General features: G+C 53.8%; 1 protein-coding gene across 1 annotated transcript in view; it reads right to left on the bottom strand.

The window, feature by feature from the left end:
• Positions 1-316: 316 nt before the first annotated feature.
• Positions 317-25,753, bottom strand: part of DCHS1 (dachsous cadherin-related 1) — a 107,603-nt gene continuing 82,166 nt past the window's right edge. Inside the window, exons 14-20 of the mRNA XM_077806934.1 lie at positions 24,477-24,590; positions 15,622-15,833; positions 14,162-14,316; positions 11,498-11,628; positions 10,335-10,621; positions 3,293-3,431; positions 317-2,931 (exon numbers count right to left, since the gene is read on the bottom strand). Of these exons, the coding sequence (XP_077663060.1) occupies positions 317-2,931; positions 3,293-3,431; positions 10,335-10,621; positions 11,498-11,628; positions 14,162-14,316; positions 15,622-15,833; positions 24,477-24,590 (3,653 nt within the window). The remainder of the gene's footprint in view (positions 2,932-3,292; positions 3,432-10,334; positions 10,622-11,497; positions 11,629-14,161; positions 14,317-15,621; positions 15,834-24,476; positions 24,591-25,753) is intronic.

Below are 25,753 nucleotides of genomic sequence, written 5' to 3'. Positions count from 1 at the left end.
GCGAGGACACCACTTCGCCCCCCGCCCCCACCACTCAGGGCAAACAGTACCATGAGAGAGCAGGTCTGACACCAGCACCAGAACCGGCAGCCATTCGAGGCAGTGGGACCAGCACCACCGCAAGCAACCTATCGGGGCGCTGAAATTAGTAGTGGAACTGGCAGCCCATGTGGAGCGACTGGAACCAGAAGCAGCAACCTGCTGGGGTCTGAGAATGAAGCAGCCTGTGGGGGTGGCAGATCCAGCTCTTCCGCCCCCGCCGCACCTGGAGGCTGCAGAGAATAGCAGGAGGGGCTGAGAGTCCATGGGAGCCTGGCTAAATCCTGAGCTCAGCTTCCTCAGGGAGCTCCAGCGAGTGCTCGGCGCTGATGACAGAGGCTGAGGGCCCCTGGGATACACCAAAAGGCGACACCACGGGGGAGCGGGCAGCCAGCGGGGACAGCGAGGGTGAGAAGCTGGGCGACATGGCCGAGGAGGAGATGGACCCCTCGTGGCTGATGGGTGAGCGGCGCAGGGAAGACAGGTGCGGGAAGGTCCTGCCCACTGCTGGCTTGGGGGGCACTGACTTGGCCCCGGGATGGGCCACCGAGGTGATAAGGGGCGGCGGATCAATGCGGGGCTTGGGCTCTGCCTTGGGCTTGGCTTGGAAGGGCTTGCGCAGGGAGCTCTCATCCTTGAGCCGGGCGATCTCGGTGAAGACGCTGGCCAGGGGCTGGAACTGGGGGCACCAGTTCAGCAGGTAATCCCAGTTGTAGCTGCCACGGAGCTCCTCCTCGCTAGCCACAACGGCGGTGAGGGAGCCCTCCACAGAGGGCTTGCCATCCTCGGGGAAGGTGTAGTCCTTGGGGTGGGAGGAGACGCTCAGGCCGCAGCCCACGCCCAGGAAGGTGCTACTGCCCCCTTCGTCGCGGTACAGCTGGGGCGGCTGCCCAGGCAGCAGCAGGCTGGAGCCCTTCTTGGTCTTGAACCACTGGGCGCTCTCCAGAGTGGTGGGCTCACAGGAGATGTCAGAGAGCTGGTCGGCGTCCTGCTGGATGCCTGAGTCGGGACCGCGGGCTGAGATGTGCTCCTGCATGGAGGAGGTGACGCTGGCCACACGTGGGTATTCGTTAATCATCCGGATCTCATCGTCCTCGGCTGCCTCGGCTGAGCCACGCCCGCTGGAGTGGGAGGGGTCCAGGGAGCCACCCCGCGGGTAGGGTCCGGCTGACTCACTGCCATAGCCTGGCAGGGCCTGGTGGTAGATGCGGTCACTGCCGGGAAGCACTGGCTCCTCATGGCCTAGCTTCTGCAAGGAGCCACTCTGCATGCGGTTGAGCTGCGAGTCCTGCTCTGGCTTCTTGTGTCCCTGTTGGTGCCGGGAGCGGACCAGCACCAGGACGATGGCCACGGCGGCCAGCACCACCACCACGCCCAGGGAGGCAGCTACAGCTACTACCAGCAGCAAGTTGAGGTCCGGAGCCAGGCCGAAGGAGGTGTGGGTGATGTCGATGGAGACCTGAGCAGAGGCCGAGCGGGAGGAAGGCAGGGGGCTGCGGGCCTGCACCTCCAGGCTCATCTCTCGTGGCTCCCGCTTGGGGCGCCCTGCTGGCTCTGGCTGGCTGTCCACGCGCAGGTAGATGGTGCCGGTGGTCTGGTTGACCCCGAAGTATGGTGAGGGCTTAGCTAAAGAGTAGAGCACCACGCCGTCCACACCCTCGTCCTCGTCAGTGGCCAACACCCGGCCAATGCTCTGGCCCTTGTGGGCACCCTCAGGCACCTCGAAGCTGAAGTCAGGGCTCAGGAAGACAGGACTGTACTCATCCTCGCCGGTCACCAGCACCCGCACGGTGACGGTGGCTGAGGCGTTGCCAGCGTCCGTGGCCTGCACCAGCAGCTGGAAGGCCTTGGCGCGCTCGTAGTCAAAGGCGAGACGGGAGCGTAGCTCCCCAGAAGAGCGGTTAATGAAGAAGACATCCCTGCCCTCAGGGGCTCCCAGCTCCCCCACTGCCTGCTCCAGCACAGCGTAGTGCAGCTCTCCGAAAGCCCCGGTGTCAGCGTCGATAGCATGCAGAGTGGTGACCAGGGTGCCTGGCGGCAGATTCTCCTGCACGCTCGTGCTCAGCATCTCCACCGGGAAGTAGGGTGTGTTGTCATTGACGTCCTTCACTTCAATGGTGATGGGCACCAGCGTGAAATGCCCGCCAGGGCCGTCAGACGCCTGCACCACCAGGCTGTGCAGGGCCTGGGTCTCTCGGTCTAGGGGCTGTGCCAGGCGCAGGGCGCCTGTGGCCTCATGCAGCTGGAAGAGCCCGCACTGATCCCCGGAGCTGATGCTGTAGTGCACCTGGCCATAGGGGCCCGAGTCGACGTCGTGGGCTGCCAGCCGCAGCAGCTCAGTGCCCGGGGGGGTGCTCTCGCTCACGGCCGTGCGGTACTCGGCCCGGGCAAAGACGGGCGGGTTGTCGTTGACATCCAGCACAGTGACTAGCACTGGCAAGGTGGTGCTGCGCTGCGGCACACCCCGGTCCGAGGCTGCCACTGTCAAATTGTAAACGGGGGTGGCTTCGAAGTCTAGCGCCTCCACCAGCACCACGGCTCCCTGCGTGCGCAGGTGCCCCCGAGACCAGCCCACGTGGCTCTCCACCTGGAAGGCATTGCCACTGTTGCCACTGACGATGGTGTAGTCAAAGCCGGCGTTCTCCCGGGACAGGTCAGCGTCACCTGCCTCTAGTGTCAGCACGGTGGTGCCCGGGTGCAGGTCCTCAGGGACACAGGCATTGTAATGCGCCTGCTGGAAGGTGGGGCTGTGGTCATTCACGTCCAGCACCTGGATCTGCACTGTGGTCCAGGCCGAGAGGCTGGGAGAGCCATGGTCACACACCTCCACCACCAGGTCCAGCGTGGGCTGGTTTGCATCCAGCTCCACCTGGCGGGAGGTGAACAGCGTTCCTGTGTGAGGACAGAGTAGTCAGTCAGTGCAGCCCTGGGCAGGGGCGCAGAGTCTGCCAGACACCAATGGGTGAGCATAGGGGTGGGGAGAGTGTTGGGAGTGGGGGAAGGTGGGGCCAGAAGCAACCCCCACCCCCTGGGGTGAGAAGAGTCAGGGGACTTATTAACCTCAAGGCAAAATAGGGAGGCCAGACCCACTCCCACTGGTGATGGGGGTCACCGCTGGGGGGAAGTCAGACAGCTCCAGGCTGTGGGGCCCTGAAAGAGATATCGCTGTCCCCAGGAAGCCAGTTAACAGCTCCCTGTTGCTGGCATGGGATGGAGCTGCTTCTCCCAGGCACAGCAGCACCTTCCCACCTACCGTTGCTGGGGTTGATGGAGACATCGGAGCTGGGCACAGCCAGGCGATAGGTGAGCTCCCCATTGCTGCCAGAGTCCCTGTCCGTGGCACTGACGGTGAGGATGGTGCTGCCTGCCGGCGTGTGCTCCAGCAATGCCACCTGAGAGGAAAGCAAAGCCCAGAACCGTCAGACTCCTAGGAATCATAGGACTGGAAGGGACCTCGAGAGGTCATCTAGTCCAGTCCCTGCACTCATGGCTGGACTACGTATTGTCTAGAAGACCATCCCTGACAGGTGTTTGTCTAACCTGCTCTTAAAAATCTCCAATGCTGGAGATTCCACAACCTCCCTAGGCAATTTATTCCAGTCCTTAACCACCCCGACAGTTAGGAAGTTTTTCCTACTGTCCAAACTAAACCGCCCTTGCTGCAATTTAAGCCCTCTTGTCCTATCCTCAGAGGTTAAAAAGAACTATTTTTCTCCCTCCTCCTTGTAAAAACCTTTTACATACTTGAAATCTGTTATTATGTCCCCTCTCAGGCTTCTCCTGGGGCTCACCCTGGAGCTCTGGCAATGGCTCCCAGTTTGGCAGGGGAGTCACAGGCAGGGTGTGCCTCCCCTAGAAGCATCAGGCTCTGGACAGAGGCAGGCACACCAGGCTGTGCAGCCCCACTTCTCTGATCCAGGAGTGGGGAACAGCAGGCTAGACGGGCACATTGGCTTGATCTGGCTAGAGTGCAGGGTGTTAGCATGTAAAACCAGAAGGGTCCAACAGATCATTGTGTCTGACCAGGCCAGTTACTGCTGTCATGAGCCCAGTAACCTGTGAGTGACTGAACCCCCGAAGGCACATGCAGCGTGGAGCCACAGCCATTAATGAGGTTGATCAACGTAGCATTCCTGGGACCCAGCCCACAGTACGTTCGCTGCAACTGGGCTGGCCATGTGGTGAATTTACCAGACCAGCTACCCATCCTGCTGCTGCTCACCATGACAAGGATCACAATGCCACTCCCTACATTTGGTCTTCCTGTACCGCCATCATGACGGGGGTGGCCAGGCCCAATTTGAGGGATTAGCATTGCAGCACTGCCATAGTCAGCAGGCCCTGAGTAGCAGCAGGATGAGCAACCAATCCTGGTGGATCCACAGCATGGCCAGCCGAGCCATGGCAAGAGTATTGTACGGCTGGGTGTTGTTATTCATAAGAAGGTAAGGGCCCATAAGAGTATAGTGCCTATGGCCCACTGATGGGTTAATCCAGCCTTGGGCATCAAGGGATGGAGAATCTATCACTTCCCCTGGTACTTGGTTCCCATGGTTAATGCCTCTCACGGTTAACGATATGCACCTTATTAACACATACTCTGGTACAGAAAGGGGATGAAAAATACAAGAAATGCTGAACAAACTGGACTGTCTAAACAGAAGGCGTGGTATGATAATCATACTTGGAAGCACTTCCCTGACATGAAATTTGCTTCTGCAGTTATGTCTCTTAATACACAATCTATGGCAGGGGTCTCAAACTCAAATTACCTTAGGGCCAGTGCCAGTCCTCAAATCCTCCCAGTGAGCCAAAAATGTCACTGAAGATGGTGTTCACACCACGTCCCAGCCCGTTCCCACCCTTTTCCCTCGCTTCCTTGGCCTCATGCGGCGCCAGCTGACCCTGCCTCCATGGCTGACTCTGCCTGACAACTAATGATGCTGCCTCCACCGGCTGACTCCGCCCAGCAACTAGTGAAGTGAGCTGTAGCTCACGAAAGCTCATGCTCAAATAAATTGGTTAGTCTCTAAGGTGCCACAAGGACTCCTTTTCTTTTTGCGAATACAGACTAACACGGCTGTTACTCTGCAACTAGTGATGGTATCTCTGTCCCTCTCTCCCCAGCCAATGGGAGCTGTGGGGGGCAGAGCCTGTAGCAGACAGCAGGCAGGGTGGCTGCATAGGTCTCTCCTCTGTGGCTTCCCCAGCAACAGCAGGGATAGGGAACTGCCCATTGCCAAGTGCAACCCCTGGGAGGGTCCCAGGAGCAGCAGGATGGAGCAACGTTAGGGGGAGGGACATGTGAATCTCTCCTGCCTGCTCCCCTCCCTCCCCCCCACAGCTGATAGCCATGAGGGCCAGATGAAAGAACTTTTTAAAAAGTTTCCGTGGGCCGCAGATGGCCCGCAGGCCGGGACTTTGAGACCCCTGATCTATGGGTTGAGACCAAGAATTTGGTACTCATAGTAAATCCTTTAAAAATGTGTAACATGCATGATTTTTGGAAGACACTTTGGTCCAGGCTAGGAGTGGTAACACGGACGTCCTGTAAGAATACTGCTTCTCAGCTAGTACCTGTAAACAGGCTTAGAGCTTGGCACAGCAGAGAAAGCATAACCAATCTAGACTGCTGTGTGGAAGGGGAAACTGAGTCACACCTCCTCATGGAGTTGGTGGCTAAATGCCAAAACACCTACACTCTAGAAGATATTAATATCTACATTATGTTAACCATGCTGCACAATAAAAGGCTTTCAGGCAACTTGGAAAAAGGAACCTAGAACTTTGTGAAAACATCTGTGGGTAACAATACAATTTTTGGTAACACTAAGAAATTAAATAATTAAGCCCTAAAGAGGCAAAGAGTCCTGTGGCACCTTATAGACTAACAGACGTCTGTTAGTCTATAAGGTGCCACTGGACTCTTTGCCGCTTTTACAGATCCAGACTAACACGCGTACCCCTCTGATACTTAAGCCCTGAAGAGAATTTTAGGCACACTGCCTTCACATTAGTCATTAACTAAACCTCTGGCAGTAATCTAAGGGGGGAGGTGTAACACTACACCCCATATTATTCACAGAAATATTGTTATGATATGAATATGGCATAACTAAGATACATTTTATGCAATGTAGATCATGTGAGATATCATTGGAAAGATTTACTGAACATGATCATCCAATTTGTATGCATGTATCATGTCTGTATCTGAAGTTAGAAATATTGACTGTGTAATAATTACAGCTGTGTTTTCACCTGGGGAACATCCCACCAGACAGTATGCAAACAGCCTGGATGGACCATTAAGAAGGACAATAGGACTTTGAAGATACTAATCTCCCTCCTTCCTGAGAAGTTTCCTGGGATGCTGATTTGACACTGCAGGGTCAGGTGATCGTCTCACCTGGTACTAGACCCCATCTTGGACATCTAGTGTTTTTCCATTAAGAGGGAGTGGAAGTCAAACTGGGAAACAAAGGGTTCCCGTCATATGCAACTCCTATTTAAGGCTGGGAAGTGAGTTAATCTTGGCTCTTCTCCACTGCCTCCCTGCCCAAAAAGGAAAACTGCTGAAAACACCTGAAGAAACAAAGGAACTAAATGGGCAGGGGCTGAGCCCAGGCGAGAGTAAATGTCATGATCTTACACTGTATAGATCTCTATACAGTGCAAGACAATAAAATTTTGGGTTACACTCCAGAGGGTGTTTGCACCTGAGTGCTAGGCAATTCCCTGAGCTGAGTCTTCCTACACAGAGCTGATTGCAGATTCTGTGATTCTACAGCTAGGTGTGTCCCTACCTGTGTGTGTGTGTGAATGTAGGACAGGGTGAGGGAGCCCAGGCTGGTGGAACGGGCGGGCTCAGTGGGACCCCTATACATCAGGTCCAACCCATCATGGAAGGGTGTTAGGATGAACCGGGGAACAGAGGGCCTTGTGAGAGAGACTGGAAGAGCTTTGCTTGTTAGCCTGGCAACACCAAGGTTGAGCGGGGATTCTGACTGCTTTCTCTAAATACACTGTAGGGGTAAATCCCAGGGAGAGAAGAGCTATGGGTGCTAAAGGACAATGCTGACACAAGAACCAATGGGGACAAACTGGCCAGGAGCAAACTCAGGCTGGGAATCAGAAGGTTTCTAACCACCAGAGTGGGGATGGCTTGGAGCAGCCTCCCAATAAGAGTAGGGGATGCAAACAACTCAACTCGCTTTAAAACGGACCTGGATAAGTTTGTGAACAGGAATATAGAAAGAGCCTGCCTGAGCCTGCCTGGGCTAGCCGAGGAATGGACAAGATGACTCAGGAGGTCCCGTCCAGTCCTCGGTTCTTATAAGGCAGGTTTTCCAGTCCTTTAGTCGTTCTTGTCGCTCTTTTGTGAATCCTCCCACATTGTTCAACATTCTTGTTGAATTGTGGGCACCAGAACTGGACTCGGGATTCCAACAGTGGCCACACCAGTGCCAATGGAGGTAAAATAACCTCTCTGCTCCAGAGTTTCCTGTGTACGCATCCAGGGATTGCATTAGCCCTTTGTCCCAGCATCACACTGGGAGATCACGCTGAGCTGCTTCTCCACTGTGACCCCGAGATGCCAGTTTTCAGGATACATGCCCCATACTGTCAATATGCCCTGCAGGTCTGGGCCTTTGGTGCAGCGCACCAGTCTGTCACAGATGGGCCCATTGGCTGGATCCAAGGAGGCAGAGAAATACCAGTGGGTTTACTGGGAGAGATGGGCCATAGACAGAGGTTAATGCCATTGACCCAGGCAAATCTCTCTACCCTGACCCACAGGGCACCTGGGAGTGGCCCAGGCACATGCAGGTGAAGGTCCCAATGTTCCATGGGGGCCGGTGCTAGTGTAGTAGCACTGGGCAATACCTAGTAGAGGGCTCTACGGTGTTTGTTTGTGTCTGTCTGTCTGTGGGGGGTGCTGGGGAGTGATGCTGGGCGGTACCTGGTGAGGCTCTGGGGTGTGTGTCCCTGTGGCAGGGGGACTAGGACAGTGCTCGGGGCGGTACCTGGTGCAGGCTCTGGGGTGTGTGTCCCTGTGGCAGGGGGACTAGGACAGTGCTCGGGGCGGTACCTGGTGAGGCTCTGGCGTGTGTGTCCCTGTGGCAGGGGGACTAGGACAGTGCTCGGGGCGGTACCTGGTGAGGCTCTGGGGTGTGTGTCCCTGTGGCAGGGGGACTAGGACAGTGCTCGGGGCGGTACCTGGTGAGGCTCTGGGGTGTGTGTCCCTGTGGCAGGGGGACTAGGACAGTGCTCGGGGCGGTACCTGGTGCAGGCTCTGGGGTGTGTGTCACTGTGGCAGGGGGACTAGGACAGTGCTCGGGGTGGTACCTGGTGCAGGCTCTGGGGTGTGTGTCACTGTGGCAGGGGGACTAGGACAGTGCTCGGGGTGGTACCTGGTGAGGCTCTGGGGTGTGTGTCCCTGTGGCAGGGGGACTAGGACAGTGCTCGGGGCGGTACCTGGTGCAGGCTCTGGGGTGTGTGTCCCTGTGGCAGGGGTGCTAGGACAGTGCTCGGGGTGGTACCTGGTGCAGGCTCTGGGGTGTGTGTCCCTGTGGCAGGGGCGCTAGGACAGTGTCCTGGGTGGTACCTGGTGCAGGCTCTGGGGTGTGTGTCCCTGTGGCAGGGGTGCTAGGACAGTGCTCGGGGTGGTACCTGGTGCAGGCTCTGGGGTGTGTGTCCCTGTGGCAGGGGCGCTAGGACAGTGTCCTGGGTGGTACCTGGTGCAGGCTCTGGGGTGTGTGTCCCTGTGGCAGGGGTGCTAGGACAGTGCTCGGGGTGGTACCTGGTGCAGGCTCTGGGGTGTGTGTCCCTGTGGCAGGGGCGCTAGGACAGTGCCCTGGGCGGTACCTGGTGCAGGCTCTGGGGTGTGTGTCCCTGTGGCAGGGGTGCTAGGACAGCGTCCTGGGTGGTACCTGGTGCAGGCTCTGGGGTGTGTGTCCCTGTGGCAGGGGTGCTAGGACAGTGCTCGGGGTGGTACCTGGTGAGGCTCTGGGCTGTGTGTCCCTCTGGCAGGGGGACTAGGACAGTGCTCGGGGCGGTACCTGGTGCAGGCTCTGGGGTGTGTGTCCCTGTGGCAGGGGTGCTAGGACAGTGCTCGGGGTGGTACCTGGTGCAGGCTCTGGGGTGTGTGTCCCTGTGGCAGGGGCGCTAGGACAGTGTCCTGGGTGGTACCTGGTGCAGGCTCTGGGGTGTGTGTCCCTGTGGCAGGGGTGCTAGGACAGTGCTCGGGGTGGTACCTGGTGCAGGCTCTGGGGTGTGTGTCCCTGTGGCAGGGGCGCTAGGACAGTGTCCTGGGTGGTACCTGGTGCAGGCTCTGGGGTGTGTGTCCCTGTGGCAGGGGTGCTAGGACAGTGCTCGGGGTGGTACCTGGTGCAGGCTCTGGGGTGTGTGTCCCTGTGGCAGGGGCGCTAGGACAGTGTCCTGGGTGGTACCTGGTGCAGGCTCTGGGGTGTGTGTCCCTGTGGCAGGGGTGCTAGGACAGTGCTCGGGGTGGTACCTGGTGCAGGCTCTGGGGTGTGTGTCCCTGTGGCAGGGGCGCTAGGACAGTGTCCTGGGTGGTACCTGGTGCAGGCTCTGGGGTGTGTGTCACTGTGGCAGGGGTGCTAGGACAGTGCTCGGGGTGGTACCTGGTGAGGCTCTGGGGTGTGTGTCCCTGTGGCAGGGGGACTAGGACAGTGCTCGGGGTGGTACCTGGTGCAGGCTCTGGGGTGTGTGTCCCTGTGGCAGGGGTGCTAGGACAGTGCCCTGGGCGGTACCTGGTGCAGGCTCTGGGGTGTGTGTCCCTGTGGCAGGGGTGCTAGGACAGCGTCCTGGGTGGTACCTGGTGCAGGCTCTGGGGTGTGTGTCCCTGTGGCAGGGGTGCTAGGACAGTGCTCGGGGTGGTACCTGGTGAGGCTCTGGGGTGTGTGTCCCTGTGGCAGGGGGACTAGGACAGTGCTCGGGGCGGTACCTGGTGCAGGCTCTGGGGTGTGTGTCCCTGTGGCGGGGGGACTAGGACAGTGCTCGGGGTGGTACCTGGTGCAGGCTCTGGGGTGTGTGTCCCTGTGGCAGGGGGACTAGGACAGTGCTCGGGGCGGTACCTGGTGCAGGCTCTGGGGTGTGTGTCCCTGTGGCAGGGGGACTAGGACAGTGCTCGGGGCGGTACCTGGTTCAGGCTCTGGGGTGTGTGTCCCTGTGGCAGGGGTGCTAGGACAGTGCTCAGGGCGGTACCTGGTGCAGGCTCTGGGGCGCATGTCCTAGAAGCAGGTGCGATAGTGCAGTGCTCGGCACAGTACCTGGTAGAGGCCCTGGCTGAAGATGGGCGCGTTGTCGTTGATGTCTTCCACAATGACTGTGAGGTTGGCCTCGGTCTCGTGCCGGGAGTCAGAGGAGCGGATGGTCAGGACGTAGTGGCTGCACTGCTCGTAGTCCAGTGGTGCTGTCAGGGCGATGCGGCCTCCGTAGCGCAGGATGCTGAAGGTTCCTGCTGTGCCTCCATCCGGCACCAGCGTGTAGGAGAGTGCTGGGCCTGAGTCCACGTCGTTCCCTGTCACCTGGGTGATCTCAGTGCCCAGCAGGGTGTCTGCAGGAGGGGTGCCATGTCAGCAGCCCACAGGCTCAGTGCTGGGAGTCCTGCCCCCACCCAAAAGTGCTGGGAGGGAACCACTGAGGCATGGCTTTTTGTGCGGGGGACAGGAACCCAGCTCAGCACTGAGCCAGAAGGGGATGCTATGTTACCTGTAGTCTATAGGGAAAGGGTCAGAGGGAGCTCCAGCAGGGAGAAGCCAGGGCTGACATGGGGTTAAGTGGCAGCGGATGGGGGCTGGAGTGGGAGGGCAGGGGGCTCCTGTGAGGGGAGCTGGGGCTGGTGAGGGGGCAGGCATTGATGGAAGGGTAGCCAGGGCTGGTGTGGGGAGCAGGGGGTTCCAGAAGGGGTGAGTTGGGCGGGCGGGAAAAGAGGTGTGGGGCTTTAGCTGTGGGGTGCCAGGACTGGCAGGGGAAGCAGGGTGAGGGAAACCTGGGGCTGGCTGACAGGAGGGCACCACTTTGGGATGCGGCCTTCAGCCACCCATGACCAGCCCCTCTCCAGCGAGAGGGCTACAGCCACAGCCCGGGCCAGAGGCTCTGCAGGAAAGTGCCTCTGGTGCCCCCAGGGCTGTGCGAGGTGCTGCCCTGTCTTGTCCAACAGCACCCAGCCAGTACCCTGCAGAAGGGGCACTCTGGGCTGCAACTCTGTGGTTAAGCTCCACGTCTATGGTTAGAGTCCTCCAGCAGTCTCTCTAGAGACCTTGACTGGAACAGCATCCTGAGGCAATGTGACAAGGAGTTGAGGATTCATGTAAATTAGTCTTTACATATTAATTGATATGCAAATCTCAGGATTGCACAGGTAGCAGGGTTTGAGCCCCTACCGTGCTTGCCTCCATGTTACCCTACCCCCACCCTGTGCCCCACTTACTCTCGGGCACCCGCACCTCCCAGGGCAGGGGGATGGTGGGGCTGTTATCATTGATGTCCATCACCACCACGGTCAGCGTGGCTGAGCCGATGAGGGGTGGGTTCCCTCTGTCCATCGCTGTCACCACTAGCCTGCGGGGCAGAGACAAAGCCGCAGGATCAGCATCGTCCAGGACCCTGTGCACCTGCATGCACACTGGAAGAGGATGCATGGAACCCCAGGTGTTTGGGTCCTCAGAGTGTGGGGAGTGCTAGGGGATGGGGGGAGGGATAGCTCAGTGGTTTGAGCATTAGCCTGCTAAACCCAGGGTAGTGAGTTCAATCCTTGAGGTGGCCATTTAGAAATATGGGGCAAAAACTGGGGATTGGTCCTGCTTTGAGCGGTTGGACTAGATGACCTCCTGAGGTCCCTTCCAACCCTAATATTTTATGATTCCATGATGCACAGAGCCCCAGGTGTGTGGGCTGGGTGCTCAGAGTGAGGGGAGTGTTAGTGGAGGCATGGAGCTGTGGGTGGGGGGGGTGCCCAGTACACTTGGGCTGTGAGACAGGAGGATGAGTGTCCAGAGTGAATAGGCTAGAGGGGTGCATCATGCCCTGAGTGTGTGGGCTGTGGGGGTGTGATGTTATTGACATAATCTGGGAATGTATAGATCATTGTGGCAACCAAGGTCCTGTAGTGGCACCAAATCTTGCATAAAGGGGGTCAAATGAGGTGTCTAACACAAGGTGATGGTTTTCTGATTAGGATTATGCTGTCTATATGTGTGTATCATTTTTGTAGTTAAAAGTTATGAATATTGGCCTATTCTGTCTGTATGTCAAATTTAGGCTATGCTTCTGGGTGACACCCCAGACAAGTTGGTGTCAACTCTGCTCAGCCTGCTGGATGGCCCATTAAGGACCATCAGCGACACAACTGACCCATTGAGAGAAGGCAGACACACCTTGTGACTCAGCAAGGCATGCAGGGACCTGCCTATGGACAGAACTCTGAGGTGTTTCCAGGCCATGGGATGGGCAGCTTGTCCTTGGGACAAAGAAAGCAGAGACCACATGGCGAGAAAATATAAAAAGCTGCTGCAGCTCCTCCATCTGGTCTTCAGTCCTGCTTCTGACCTCTGGAGAAACTTTGCTACACTGAAGCTGTGAACCAAGGACTGAAATATCCATCCCAGCTGTGAATATACTCCAGAGACTTGATTTGAACCTGCAGTTTATTCTATCATCGCTACAAGCCTGAACCAAGAACTTTGCCATAACTGTATGTAATTGATTCCATTTAACCAATTCTAGCTCTCATCTCTATCTTCTTCCTTTTATGAATAAACCTTTAAGATTTTAGATTAGAAAGGATTGGCAACAGCGTGATTTGTGGGTAAGATCTGATTTGTATATTGACCTGGGTCTGGGGCTTGGTCCTTTGGGATCAAGAGAACCTTTTTTCTTTTACTGGAGTATTGGTTTTCATAACCATTCATCCTCATAACGAGTGGCACTGGTGGGGATACTGGGAAACTGGAGTGTCTAAGGGAATGGCTTGTGTGACTTGTGGTTAGCCAGTGGGGTAAAACCAAAGTCCTATCTGTCTGGCTGGTTGGGTTTGCTTTGATGTGCACAGAAATCCCAGCCTTGGGCTGTAACTGCCCTGCTTTAAGCAGTTTGTCCTGAATTGGCACTCTCAGTTGGGTCCCACCAGAACCAGTATCGTTACAGGGGGAAATGGGGGCATGGTGCCCAGAGGGCGTGGGCTGTGGGGAGGTGCGTGGTGCCCAGAGGGCATGGGCTGTGGGGAGGTGTATGGTGCCCAGTTTGTGTGGGCTGTAGGGGAGCATTGCATAGGGCCCAGAGGACATGGGCTGTGGGGGATTGTTGCATTGTGCCCAGAGGTTGTGGGCTGTGGGGGGTTGTAGCATGGTGCCCAGAGGGCGAGGGCTGTGGGGAATTGCATGGTGCCCAGTTTGTGTGGTCTGTAGGAGGGCGTTGCATGGGGCCCAGAGGACATGGGTTGTGTGGGGTCGTTGCATTGTGTCTGGTTTGTGTGGGCTGTGGGGGGGTCTTTGCATTGTGCCCACAGGACGTGGGTTGTGGGGAGGCTCTGTATGTGGTGCCCAGAGTATATGAGCTGTGAGGGGGCCACGATGCCCAGAGTTTGTGGGCTGTAGGGCAGGCATGATGACCAGCTCGTGGTCTGTGGAAGGGGAGGTTACATACTGCCCAGTGGGTGTGGGAGAGGTAGATATATATGGGGATTGGGCACGTGGTGCCCAGAGAGCTTGGGATGGGGCAGCATGGTGCCCAGTGGGAACGGTGCTCAGAGTGTGTAGCTTGGCAAGAGGGTTGGGGGATGCCCAGAGTGTTCAGGCTAGGCAGATGTGTGGTGCCTGGACATTCGTTCTTTCTGCCAGCCCCAAATACAAGTGAGAGTCACAGAGTTTATGGCCAGAAGGGTCTGTCAGAACTTGTCTGAACGGCTGCATAACACACGCTAGCGATGCCCACCCAGGTCTCTGTGTATGGAGCCCAGTGACTTGAGTCAGCTAAATTTTGCTAATGCAGCCAATGTGGATCTGAAGTCACTAAGAGATGGAGAATTTCCCACTTCTCCCTAATCACATCCCTGGGATACACGGCGCCTTATTCCATTTGGCTGGCTTTCACGCACCGGGTCTGTGGCCAGATCTCCCTGTCCAGAATGGCTGCAGTGGTGATGGTCCCCATCTGGGCATCAATGTGGTACAGCCCGTTCATGGGCAGCGACTGGTTGATGGCGTAGGTCACCTGACCATTTGCACCCTGATCTGGGTCGTCAGCCAGAACCTGCAAAACAACACATGGGATTCAGTGTGCTGGCTCAGACCCACGAGCCACCCCAGCCCCGACCTTATGCTTCTGGCTCAGACCCACAGGCTGTTCCAGCCCTGGTTTCACGCATCCGGCTCAGACCCACAGGCTGCTCCAGCCCCAATCTCATGCTTCCAGCTCAAAGCCACAGGCCACTCCGGCCCCAATCTCATGCTTCCGGCTCAGACGCACGGGCCACTCTGACCCCGCTCTCATGCTTTGAGCTCTGACCCACAGGCTGTTTCAGCCCCGATCTCACACTTCCGGCTCAGATCCTCGGGCCATTCCGGCCCCGATCAGATGCTTCCGGCTCAGACCCTCGGGCCATTCTGGCCCCGATCTGATGCGTCCGGCTCAGACTCTCGGGCTACCCACAGGCCACCCACTCCGGCCCCGATATCATGCTTCCTGCTCAGACCCACAGGCCGTTTCTGCTCGGACCTCACGCTTCCGGCTCAGACCCACGGGCCATTCCAGCCCCGATCTCACGCTTGCGGCTCAGACCCATGGACTGTTCCAGCCCCAATTTACACCCCCCAGATCAATGGGCCAGTCTGGCCCCAATTTACTCTCCCCACCTCAGATCAATGAGACCATCTAACCCCTGTTTACACCCCTCTGGTCAGACCAATAAGCCCATCCAACCCTGACCTATGCCCCCTTCATCAGACCAATGGGCCCATCCAGATTCAATACCCCCCAATCAGCACAATGGGCCCATCCAGCCCTGATTTTCCCCTCCTCGATCAGCCCAATGGGCCCATCCAGCCCTAATTCCCTCCCACCGATCTAACCAATGGGTCCATCCAGCCCAATTTATACCCCCCAGGCAGACCAATGGGCTCATACAGCCCCAATTCCCCCCACAATCAGACCAATGGGCCCATCCATCTCTGATACCCCTCCAAGCAGAGCAATGAACCCATCCAGCCCCAATTCCTGCCCCTGATTACACCAATGGGCTCATCCAGCCCCAATTCCCCCCACCCCCAATCATCCCACTGGGCCCACCTGGCTCTGTTCCACCCCCCTGGCCAGACCAATGGACCCATCCAACCCTGACCCTCCCCTCAATCAGACCAGTGGGCCCATCCAATCCTGATTCCACACCACCACCCGGATCAGACCAATGGGCCCATCCAGCCCCGATTCCCCCCCACCATTAGACCAATGGGCCTATCCAGCCCAGTGCCCTCCCCTTCCCGTCCACAGGCCCCTTGGACTCATCATGTGTGAGGCTCCCATCGCCCCATCCTGGGGCTCCCCCACCCCCAGTGGTACCTGTATGACGGGGGAGTCGTAGCTCTGTGACTCCCAGATAAAGGCCACATAGTTCTGCAGCTGGAAGCGTGGCAAGTTGTCGTTCACATCCTGCAGGTTGAGGTTCACTGCCATGAAGCCAAAGGAGGCGGCAGTCTCTGCTTGAACCACGAGGCGCAGCCGAGGGCTTGACTCGAAGTCCAGGCTGCTGGAGTCCTGCACTGAGATGGCACCTGGGAGAGGACGGGGTAAGCCAGTGCATGGAGTCCCAGGGTCACCAAGCTGACTAAGATGGTGCGCAGGCCCATGCATGAGCACATACACCCTTACATATACATCTCCACGCACCCACATATCTATCCAACTACCTGTGGCACATCTGTGACCCTAGAACTGCAGTGCTGGTCACTTCACAATTGTTACTGCATTTCTCCTCACACTCCTGTGCAGCAGGGCAGAGCTGCTAACCCCCTATACAGTCGCACAGGGAGTTTGGGGGAAGCCTAGGAATTGCTACCATCTTCAGCCTAGATGTCAAGATCAAAGACATCACAACCCAACCAACGTCCTGCACAGACTGTCACCTCATTAAGGTAATGGTCACTGCTTTGCCAGGAAACAAAACAGACCTATGATCCTGATTCAGCTGCAAAGACTCAGGGACTCTACTAAATTTCAAAGACAACTAAAGGACAGCAGCACTCCACCCACAGGATGAGGACCTGGTGAATTGTTACCATTCCACACTAGCCTCAACCAGCAACATATTGACCCCAAAGAGCCTCTTCCTCCCCACACAGCTTTCCTTGGTTTGCTGACACCTTGAGCCGGATGAAGAGAGTGGGGCAGAAATTTAATTGCCAAAGCAGAAAACAAAGACTGATGCAGACAGGATGAAACATAACAAATGTCTCCAAGCCTATGGCAAGAGACCCTTCCTATGAGCTCCATTAAAGCTGACAAATCCCACCCCAAGGAGCTATTCAGGGTGGTAAACTGCTTCAGCAATTCTGGGTGGCTACAACCTGCATCTGAACCCAGCACCAAGTGCTGCAAAGGACTATATTCTACTGCGCTGAAAGATCATGCATAGTCAAGAAGGCTTCTCAGACAGCCTGGATCCACCCTGCATGCACTCACCATCCAACAGCCTGCCTGAAATCCTGGAGTCCAGTATATTTACTCCTCAAGAAGTTCTGGACACTCCAAAGGAGTCTTGACTCAAGACTTGTGCACCAGACCCCTGCCATTTGTGGCTGGTGAAAGAGAGTAATGAGCAACTGATGCCACTGATGACTGTAATGGCCAATGACTCATTCAGAGAACTTTTTCCTTCCTCCTCTGAATACGCAACAGTGTGACCAACACTGACATTACCTGGATATGTTAGTTATAACCAACTATCACTTGGTGTCAAATCTCCCATTCCTTAGCAAGCTCATAGAGAGAAGTTAGCCAAAGGACAACTACAAGCTCATCTAACTCCTCCCCGTAGAAGGAAAAGGCCTGGGTAGAGACTGTCGAATTGTGGAAGTCAACGAATGGCTACGCAGGTGGTGTTGGAGAGAAGGCTTTGGATTCTTTGACCATGGGATGGTGTTTCAAGAAGGAAGAGTGCTAGGCAGAGATGGGCTCCACCTAACAAAGAGAGGGAAGAGCAACTTCGCAAGCAGGCTGGCTAACCTAGTGGGGAGGGCTTTAAACTAGGCTCACCCGGGGAAGGAGACCAAAGCCCTGAGGTAAGTGGGGACGTGGGATACCGGGAGGAAGCACGAGCAGGAAAATGCGAAAGGGGAGGGCTTCTGCCTCATACTAAGAAAGCAGGACAAACAGCAAGTTATCTCAAGTGCCTATACACAAATGCAAGAAGCCCGGGAAACAAGCAGGGAGAACTGGAAGCCCTGGCACAGTCAAGGAATTATGATATGATTGGAATAACAGAGACTTGGTGGGATAACTCATATGACTGGAGTACTGTCATGGATGGATATAAGCTGTTCAGGAAGGACAGGAAGGGCAGAAAAGGTGGGGGAGTTGCATTGTATGTAAGAGAGCAGTATGACTGCTCAGAGCTCTGGTAGGAAACTGCAGAAAAACCGGAGAGTCTCTGGATTAAGTTTAGAAGTGTGATCAACAAGGGTGATGTCGTGGTGGGAGTCTGCTATAGACCACTGGACCAGGAAGATGAGGTGGACGAGGCTTTCTTCCGGCAACTCACGGAAGTTACTAGATCGCAAGCCCTGGTTCTCATGGGGGACTTCAAACACCCTGATATCTGCTGGGAGAGCAATACAGCGATGCACAGAAAATCCAGGAAGTTTTTGGAAAGTGTAGGGGACAATTTCCTGGTGCAAGTGCTGGAGGAACCAACTAGGGGCAGAGCTCTTCTTGACCTGCTGCTCACAAACCGGGAAAGAATTAGTAGGGGAAGCAAAAGTGGATGGGAACCTGGGAGGCAGTGACCATGAGATCGTCAAGTTCAGGGTCCTGACACAGGGAAGAAAGGAGAGCAGCAGAATGCGGACCCTGGACTTCAGAAAAGCAGACTTTGACTCCCTCAGGGAGCTGATGGGCAAGATCCCCTGGGAGAATAACATGAGGGGGAAAGGAGTCCAGGAGAGCTGGCTGTATTTTCATAGAATCATAGAATCATAGAATATCAGGGTTGGAAGGGACCCCTGAAGGTCATCTAGTCCAACCCCGTGCTCGAAGCAGGACCAATTCCCAGTTAAATCATCCCAGCCAGGGCTTTGTCAAGCCTGACCTTAAAAACTTCCAAGGAAGGAGATTCCACCACCTCCCTAGGCAACGCATTCCAGTGTTTCACCACCCTCTTAGTGAAAAAGTTTTTCCTAATATCCAATCTAAACCTCCCCCACTGCAACTTGAGACCATTACTCCTCGTTCTGTCATCTGCTACCATTGAGAACAGTCTAGAGCCATCCTCTTTGGAACCCCCTTTCAGGTAGTTGAAAGCAGCTATCAAATCCCCCCTCATTCTTCTCTTCTGCAGGCTAAACAATCCCAGCTCCCTCAGCCTCTCCTCATAAGTCATGTGTTCTAGACCCCTAATCATTTTTGTTGCCCTTCGCTGGACTCTCTCCAATTTATCCACATCCTTCTTGTAGTGTGGGGCCCAAAACTGGACACAGTACTCCAGATGAGGCCTCACCAATGTGGAATAGAGGGGGACGATCACGTCCCTCGATCTGCTCGCTATGCCCCTACTTATACATCCCAAAATGCCATTGGCCTTCTTGGCAACAAGGGCACACTGCTGACTCATATCCAGCTTCTCGTCCACTGTCACCCCTAGGTCCTTTTCCGCAGAACTGCTGCCTAGCCATTCGGTCCCTAGTCTGTGGCGGTGCATTGGATTCTTTCGTCCTAAGTGCAGGACCCTGCACTTATCCTTATTGAACCTCATCAGATTTCTTTTGGCCCAATCCTCCAATTTGTCTAGGTCCTTCTGTATCCTATCCCTCCCCTCCAGCGTATCTACCACTCCTCCCAGTTTAGTATCGTCCACAAATTTGCTGAGAGTGCAATCCACACCATCCTCCAGATCATTTATGAAGATATTGAACAAAACTGGCCCCAGGACCGACCCCTGGGGCACTCCACTTGACACCGGCTGCCAACTAGACATGGAGCCATTGATCACTACCCGTTGAGCCCGACAATCTAGCCAGCTTTCTACCCACCTTATAGTGCATTCATCCAGCCCATACTTCCTTAACTTGCTGACAAGAATACTGTGGGAGACCGTGTCAAAAGCTTTGCTAAAGTCAAGAAACAATACATCCACTGCTTTCCCTTCATCCACAGAACCAGTAATCTCATGATAAAAGGCGATTAGATTAGTCAGGCATGACCTTCCCTTGGTGAATCCATGCTGGCTGTTCCTGATCACTTTCCTCTCATGCAAGTACTTCAGGATTGATTCTTTGAGGACCTGCTCCATGATTTTTCCAGGGACTGAGGTGAGGCTGACTGGTCTGTAGTTCCCATGATCCTCCTTCTTCCCTTTTTTAAAGATTGGCACTACATTAGCCTTTTTCCAGTCATCCGGGACTTCCCCGGTTCGCCATGAGTTTTCAAAGATAATGGCCAATGGCTCTGCAATCACAGCCGCCAATTCCTTCAGCACTCTCGGATGCAACTCGTCCGGCCCCATGGACTTGTGCACGTCCAGCTTTTCTAAATAGTCCCTAACCACCTCTATCTCCACAGAGGGCTGGCCATCTCTTCCCCATTTTGTGATGCCCAGCGCAGCAGTCTGGGAGCTGACCTTGTTAGTGAAGACAGAGGCAAAAAAAGCATTGAGTACATTTTAAAGAATCCTTATTGAGGTTACAGGGACAAACCATCCCGATGTGTAAAAAGAATAGTAAATATGGCAGGCGACCAGCTTGGCTTAATAGTGAAATCCTTGCTATTCTTAAACACAGAAAAGAAGCTTACAAGAAGTGGAAGATTGGACAAATGACCAGGGAAGAGTATAAAAATATTACTCGGGCATGCAGGAGTGAAATCAGGAAGGCCAAATCACACCTGGAGTTGCAGCTAGCAAGAGATGTTAAGACTAACAAGAAGAGTTTCTTCAGGTATGTTAGCAACAAGAAGAAAGTCAAGGAAAGTGTGGGCCCCTTACTGAATGAGGGAGGCAACCTAGTGACAGAGGATGTGGAAAAAGCTAATGTACTCAATGCTTTTTTTGCCTCTGTCTTCACAAACAAGGTCAGCTCCCAGACTGCTGCACTGGGCAGCACAGCATGGGGAGGAGGTGACCAGCCCTCTGTGAAGAAGTGGTTTGGGACTATTTAGAAAAGCTGGATGAGCACAAGTCCATTGGGCTGGATGCGCTGCATCCGAGAGTGCTAAAGGAGTTGGCGGATGTGATTGCAGAGCCATTGGCCATTATCTTTGAAAACTCATGGCGATTGGGGGAGGTCCCGGACGACTGGAAAAAGGCTAATGTAGTGCCCATTTTTAAAAAATGGAAGAAGGAGGATCCTGGGAACTACAGGCCAGTCAGCCTCACCTCAGTCCCCGGAAAAATCATGGAGCAGGTCCTCAAGGAATCAATTCTGAAGCACTTAGAGGAGAGGAAAGTGATCAGGAACAGTCAGCATGGATTCACCAAGGGCAAGTCATGCCTGACTAATCTAATTGCCTTCTATGATGAGATTACTGGCTCTGTGGATGAGGGGAAAGCAGTGGATGTGTTGTTCCTTGACTTTAGCAAAGCTTTTGACATGGTGTCCCACAGTATTCTTGTCAGCAAGTTAAAGACGTATGGGCTGGATGAATGGACGATAAGGTGGATAGAAAGCTGGCTAGATTGTCAGGCTCAACGGGTAGTGATCAATGGCCCCATGTCTAGTTGGCAGCCGGTATCAAGTGGAGTGCCCCAAGGGTCGATCCTGGGGCCGGTTTTGTTCAATATCTTCATTAATGATCTGGAGGATGGTGTGGATTGCACCCTCAGCAAGTTTGCAGAGGACACTAAACTGGGAGGAGAGGTAGATACGCTGGAGGGTAGGGATAGGATACAGAGGGACCTACACAAATTAGAGGATTGGGCGAAAAGAAATCTGATGAGGTTCAACAAGGACAAGTGCAGAATCCTGCACTTAGGACGGAAGAATCCCATGCACCGCAACAGACTAGGGACCAAATGGCTAGGCAGCAGTTCTGCAGAAAAGGACCTAGGGGTTACAGTGGACGAGAAGCTGGATATGAGTCAACAGTGTGCCCTTGTTGCCAAGAAGGCTAATGGCATTTTGGGATGTATAAGTAGGGGCATTGCCAACAAATTGAGGGACGTGATCGTTCCCCTCTCTTCGACATTGGTGAGGCCTCATAGAATCACAGAATATCAGGGTTGGAAGGGACCTCAGGAGATCATCTAGTCCAACCCCCTGCTCAAAGCAGGACTGATCCCCAACTAAGTCATCCCAGCCAGGGCTTTGTCAAGCCTGACCTTAAAAATATCTAAGGAAGGAGATTCCACCACCTCCCTAGGTAACGCATTCCAGTGCTTCACCACCCTCCTAGTGAAAAAGTTTTTCCTAATATCCAACCTAAACCTCTCCCACTGCAACTTGAGACCATTACTCCTTGTTCTGTCATCAGCTACCACTGAGAACAGTTTAGATCCATCCTCTTTGGAACCCCCTTTCAGGTAGTTGAAAGCAGCTATCAAATCCCCCCTCATTCTTCTCTTCCGCAGACTAAACAATCCCAGTTTGGATTGGGGTGCAGTCCTGGAGGTAGTGCGGTTCTTCAGTGTCCAGTGATGGTCTCACTGATCTCGTATAGGGGTAATATCACCTCCTTGCTACTTCTGGATACTACCCTGCTTATCCAGACCCCCAGGGTGGTGTCTGCCCTCTCAGCTAGAGCACCTGTCTGGGAGCTCATGTTCGGCTGGATTCCATCAGGACTTTTCACTGGACTTGTCTAAATAAACACTAAATCAGGAACACTATCCCCGATAATGTCACGGCTAACCTGGTGGCTGAACTTTGTGACTTTGTCCTCACCCATAACTATTTCACATTTGGGGACAATGTATACCTTCAAATCAGCGGCACTGCTATGCGTACCTGTATGGCCCCACAGTATGCCAACATTTTTATGGCTGACTTAGAACAACGCTTCCTCAGCTCCTGTCCCCTAACGCCCCTACTCTACTTGTGCTACATTGATGACATCTTCATCATCTGGACCCATGGAAAAGAAGCCCTTGAGGAATTCCACCATGATTTCAACAATTTCCATCCCACCATCAACCTCAGCCTGGACCAGTCCACACAAGAGATCCACTTCCTGGACACTACAGTGCTAATAAGTGATCGTCACATAAACACCACCCTGTACCAGAAACCTACTGACCGCTATTCCTACCTAAATGCCTCCAGCTTTCATCCAGACCACACCACACGATCCATTGTCTACAGCCAAGCTCTATGATACAACCGCATTTGCTCCAACCCATCAGACAAAGACAAACGCCTACTAGATCTCTATCAAGCATTCTTACAACTACAACACCCACCTGGTGAAGTGAAGAAACAGATTGACAGAGCCAGAAAAGTACCCAGAAGTCACCTACTACAGGACAGGCCCAACGAAGAAAGTAACAGAACGCCACTAACCATCACCTTCAGCCCCCAACTAGAACCTCTCCAACGCATCATCAAGGATCTACAACCTATCCTGAAGGACGACCCATCACTCTCACAGATCTTGGGAGACAAGCCAGTTCTTGCTTACAGATAGGCCCCCAGCCTGAAGCAAATACTCACCAGCAACTACACACTACACAACAAAAACACAACAAAGCCCGTTGCCAACTGTGTCCACATATCTATTCAGGGGACACCATCATAGGGCCTAATCACATCAGCCACACTATCAAAGGCTCATTCACCTCCACATCTACCAATGTGATCTATGCCATCATGTGCCAGCAATGCCCCTCTGCCCTATACATTGGCGAAACCGGACAGTCTCTACATAAAAGAATAAATGGACAGAAATCAGACGTCAAGAATTATAACATTCAAAAACCAGTCGGAGAACACTTCAATCTCTCTGGTCACTCAGTTACAGACCTAAAAGTTGCAATATTACAACAAAAAAACTTCAAAAACAGACTCTAACAAGAGACTGCTGAATTGGAATTAATTTGCAAACTGACACTGTTAAATTCGGCTTGAATAAAAACTGGGAGCGGATGGGTCATTACACAAAGTAAAACTATTTCCCCATGTTTATTTCCCCCCCCTGCTGTTCCTCACATGTTCTTGTCAACTGCTGGAAATGGCCCACCTTGATTATCATTACAAAAGGTTTTTTTTCTCTCCTGCTGGTAATAGCTCACCTTACCTGATCACTCTCATTACAGTGTATATGGTAACACCCATTGTTTCATGTTCTCTGTATACATAAAATCTCCCTACTGTATTTTCCACTGCATGCATCCGATGAAGTGAGCTGTAGCTCACAAAAGCTTATGCTCAAATAAATTTGTTAGTCTCTAAGGTGCCACAAGTACTCCTTTTCTGAATCTACCCCGCACTAGCCTGCTCCACACTACCCATTCCCTAATGCACTTTGTTCTACTCCCGTTTTACAGCAGGGTTAATCAAAGAGCACAAGAGAACGTTTAGTGCGCAGCAGCAGAGTCCACATGGACACTTAGTGCGCAGCAGGATAGTGCAGGATAGGTGTACACTCCAGCTTGCCACGATTCACATCAGATATGCTCACCATCACTGCTTTGCATCCTTTATGCCTAGAAGGATGACCGAGTATTGGCTGCATTAAATAACATGTTGTGCAAATAAGCTCACCTTACTAGTGATCCAAGTCGCTCTGTAGCACTGACCTGTCCCCACCATTATTTACCACTCCACCAATTTTTGTGTTGCCTGCCTATTCTCTCAGCAGTTACTTTGTATTTTCTTCCAGAAATGGAGGAATGATGAAGATATTGAATAGCACTGGGCTGTGAACAGATACTTGCAGAACACCACTACAAACATCTCTCTGGATGAGGAGTCCCTGCTTACCATTACTTTTAAGATCTCTCCGCTAGCCTGTTTGAATCTATTTCATATGGGCTACGTTGGGATTGTGTCTGATAAAGAATTAGCACGAATGCTGTGTGGGATGAAGTCAGCTGCTGCACAGAAGGCCTTGTCTCCTGGCCTAGGGGTTTCCAGCTGGAGTGGGCCAGGCAGATGTGCAGGCAAGCAGGCAGGCCTACACAAAGACAGGGCCTTGGGGAGCCCTGCAGATCACTCCATTTACGCTTCTCCATAAGGGTGCAGTACCACTCCTGTGTTCCCTCCTTCTCCCCGTACCTGAGCTGGGCTGGATGCGGAAAGCATTCTTTTCATTGCCACTCACGATGCTGTAGGTGATGTGTCCCGAGGAGCCCCCTGCGTGCATGGCCTGGATGCTCACCACCACGGTGCCTTGGAGGAGAGTGAAGACAGCATAAGTGTCACAGTGACACCCCCAGAAAGAGGGGAAGGGATGAAGAGAGTCGGGAGAGAACGTAGGTGTGTGCGTGTATGAACAAAACCACATGGCTCCTGGGGGACGCTGGCAAATCCTTGAGACAACCCTGGGGACTGCCACTGTCATCTGGAGAGAGATTGAGTGGGTTAGAGTGTATGTGTGGGGGTGCCTGGGAGCCAGGACGACTGGGTTCTATCCCTGCCTCTGGGGGCAGGGGAGCAGAGGATAGTGGATAAGGTGAGAGGCGGAAGCCTGGGTTACGTCCTTGGCTCACTGTGATCAGTCTGTATGTCTGAGCCACCCCTGGAGCCCCAATGACCCCCCCGCCATGCTCCCAACTGATGCCCTCGGCACTGCCTCCTTGGAACCCACTTTAACCCTACTAACCCTGTGACACTACGCCCCATATTCTTCATAGAGATACTGTTATGATATGAATATGGGATAACTAAGATGTGTTTCATGCAAGATGGGTCATGTGGGATATCATTAGAAAGGTTATGATTTACTGAATGTGATTATCCTATTTGTATGCATGTATCATGTCTGTATCTGAAGTTAGGAATATTGACTATGAATCAATTGCAAAAGTGTTTGCACCTTGGGAACACCCACCAGACAAAATGCAATCAGTCTGGTGGGTTAGTCTATAAACCATTAGGGAGAACAACAGGTCTTTGAAGATGCTAATCTCCCACCTTCCTGGGATGCTGCTTTGACACTGCAGGGTCATGTGATCATGTCACCTGGTACTGGACATCATCTTGGACTGCTGGTATTTTTCCACTAGTAGGGGGTGGGGATCAAACTGGGAAACAAAGGATTCCGGCCACACGTATATCCTATTTAAGGCTGGGGAGTGAGTTAATCAGGGTCTATTCTTCACTGAATCCCCACCCAAGATGATTGCTAAAACACCTGAAACTGAACGGGGAAGAACTGGACCCAGGCTAGAAGGTGTCTGGCCTGTGAAAGGAATATCTGGAATTCTAAGCTGCAAGCAAAAGAAGTTTGTTTGCAAGAACCTCTGCAACCTGCTTAAAACAACATTTAGAGTGAGAAATTACTACTTGTAGCCAGTTTCTTCAGTGTATTAAGTTTAGTTTGTGTGTTTGCT

Source organism: Eretmochelys imbricata, chromosome 1, assembly GCF_965152235.1.
Source record: "Eretmochelys imbricata isolate rEreImb1 chromosome 1, rEreImb1.hap1, whole genome shotgun sequence".
In the NCBI taxonomy this organism is placed as follows: domain Eukaryota; kingdom Metazoa; phylum Chordata; order Testudines; family Cheloniidae; genus Eretmochelys; species Eretmochelys imbricata.
This window is presented reverse-complemented; position numbering and strand designations above follow the sequence as displayed.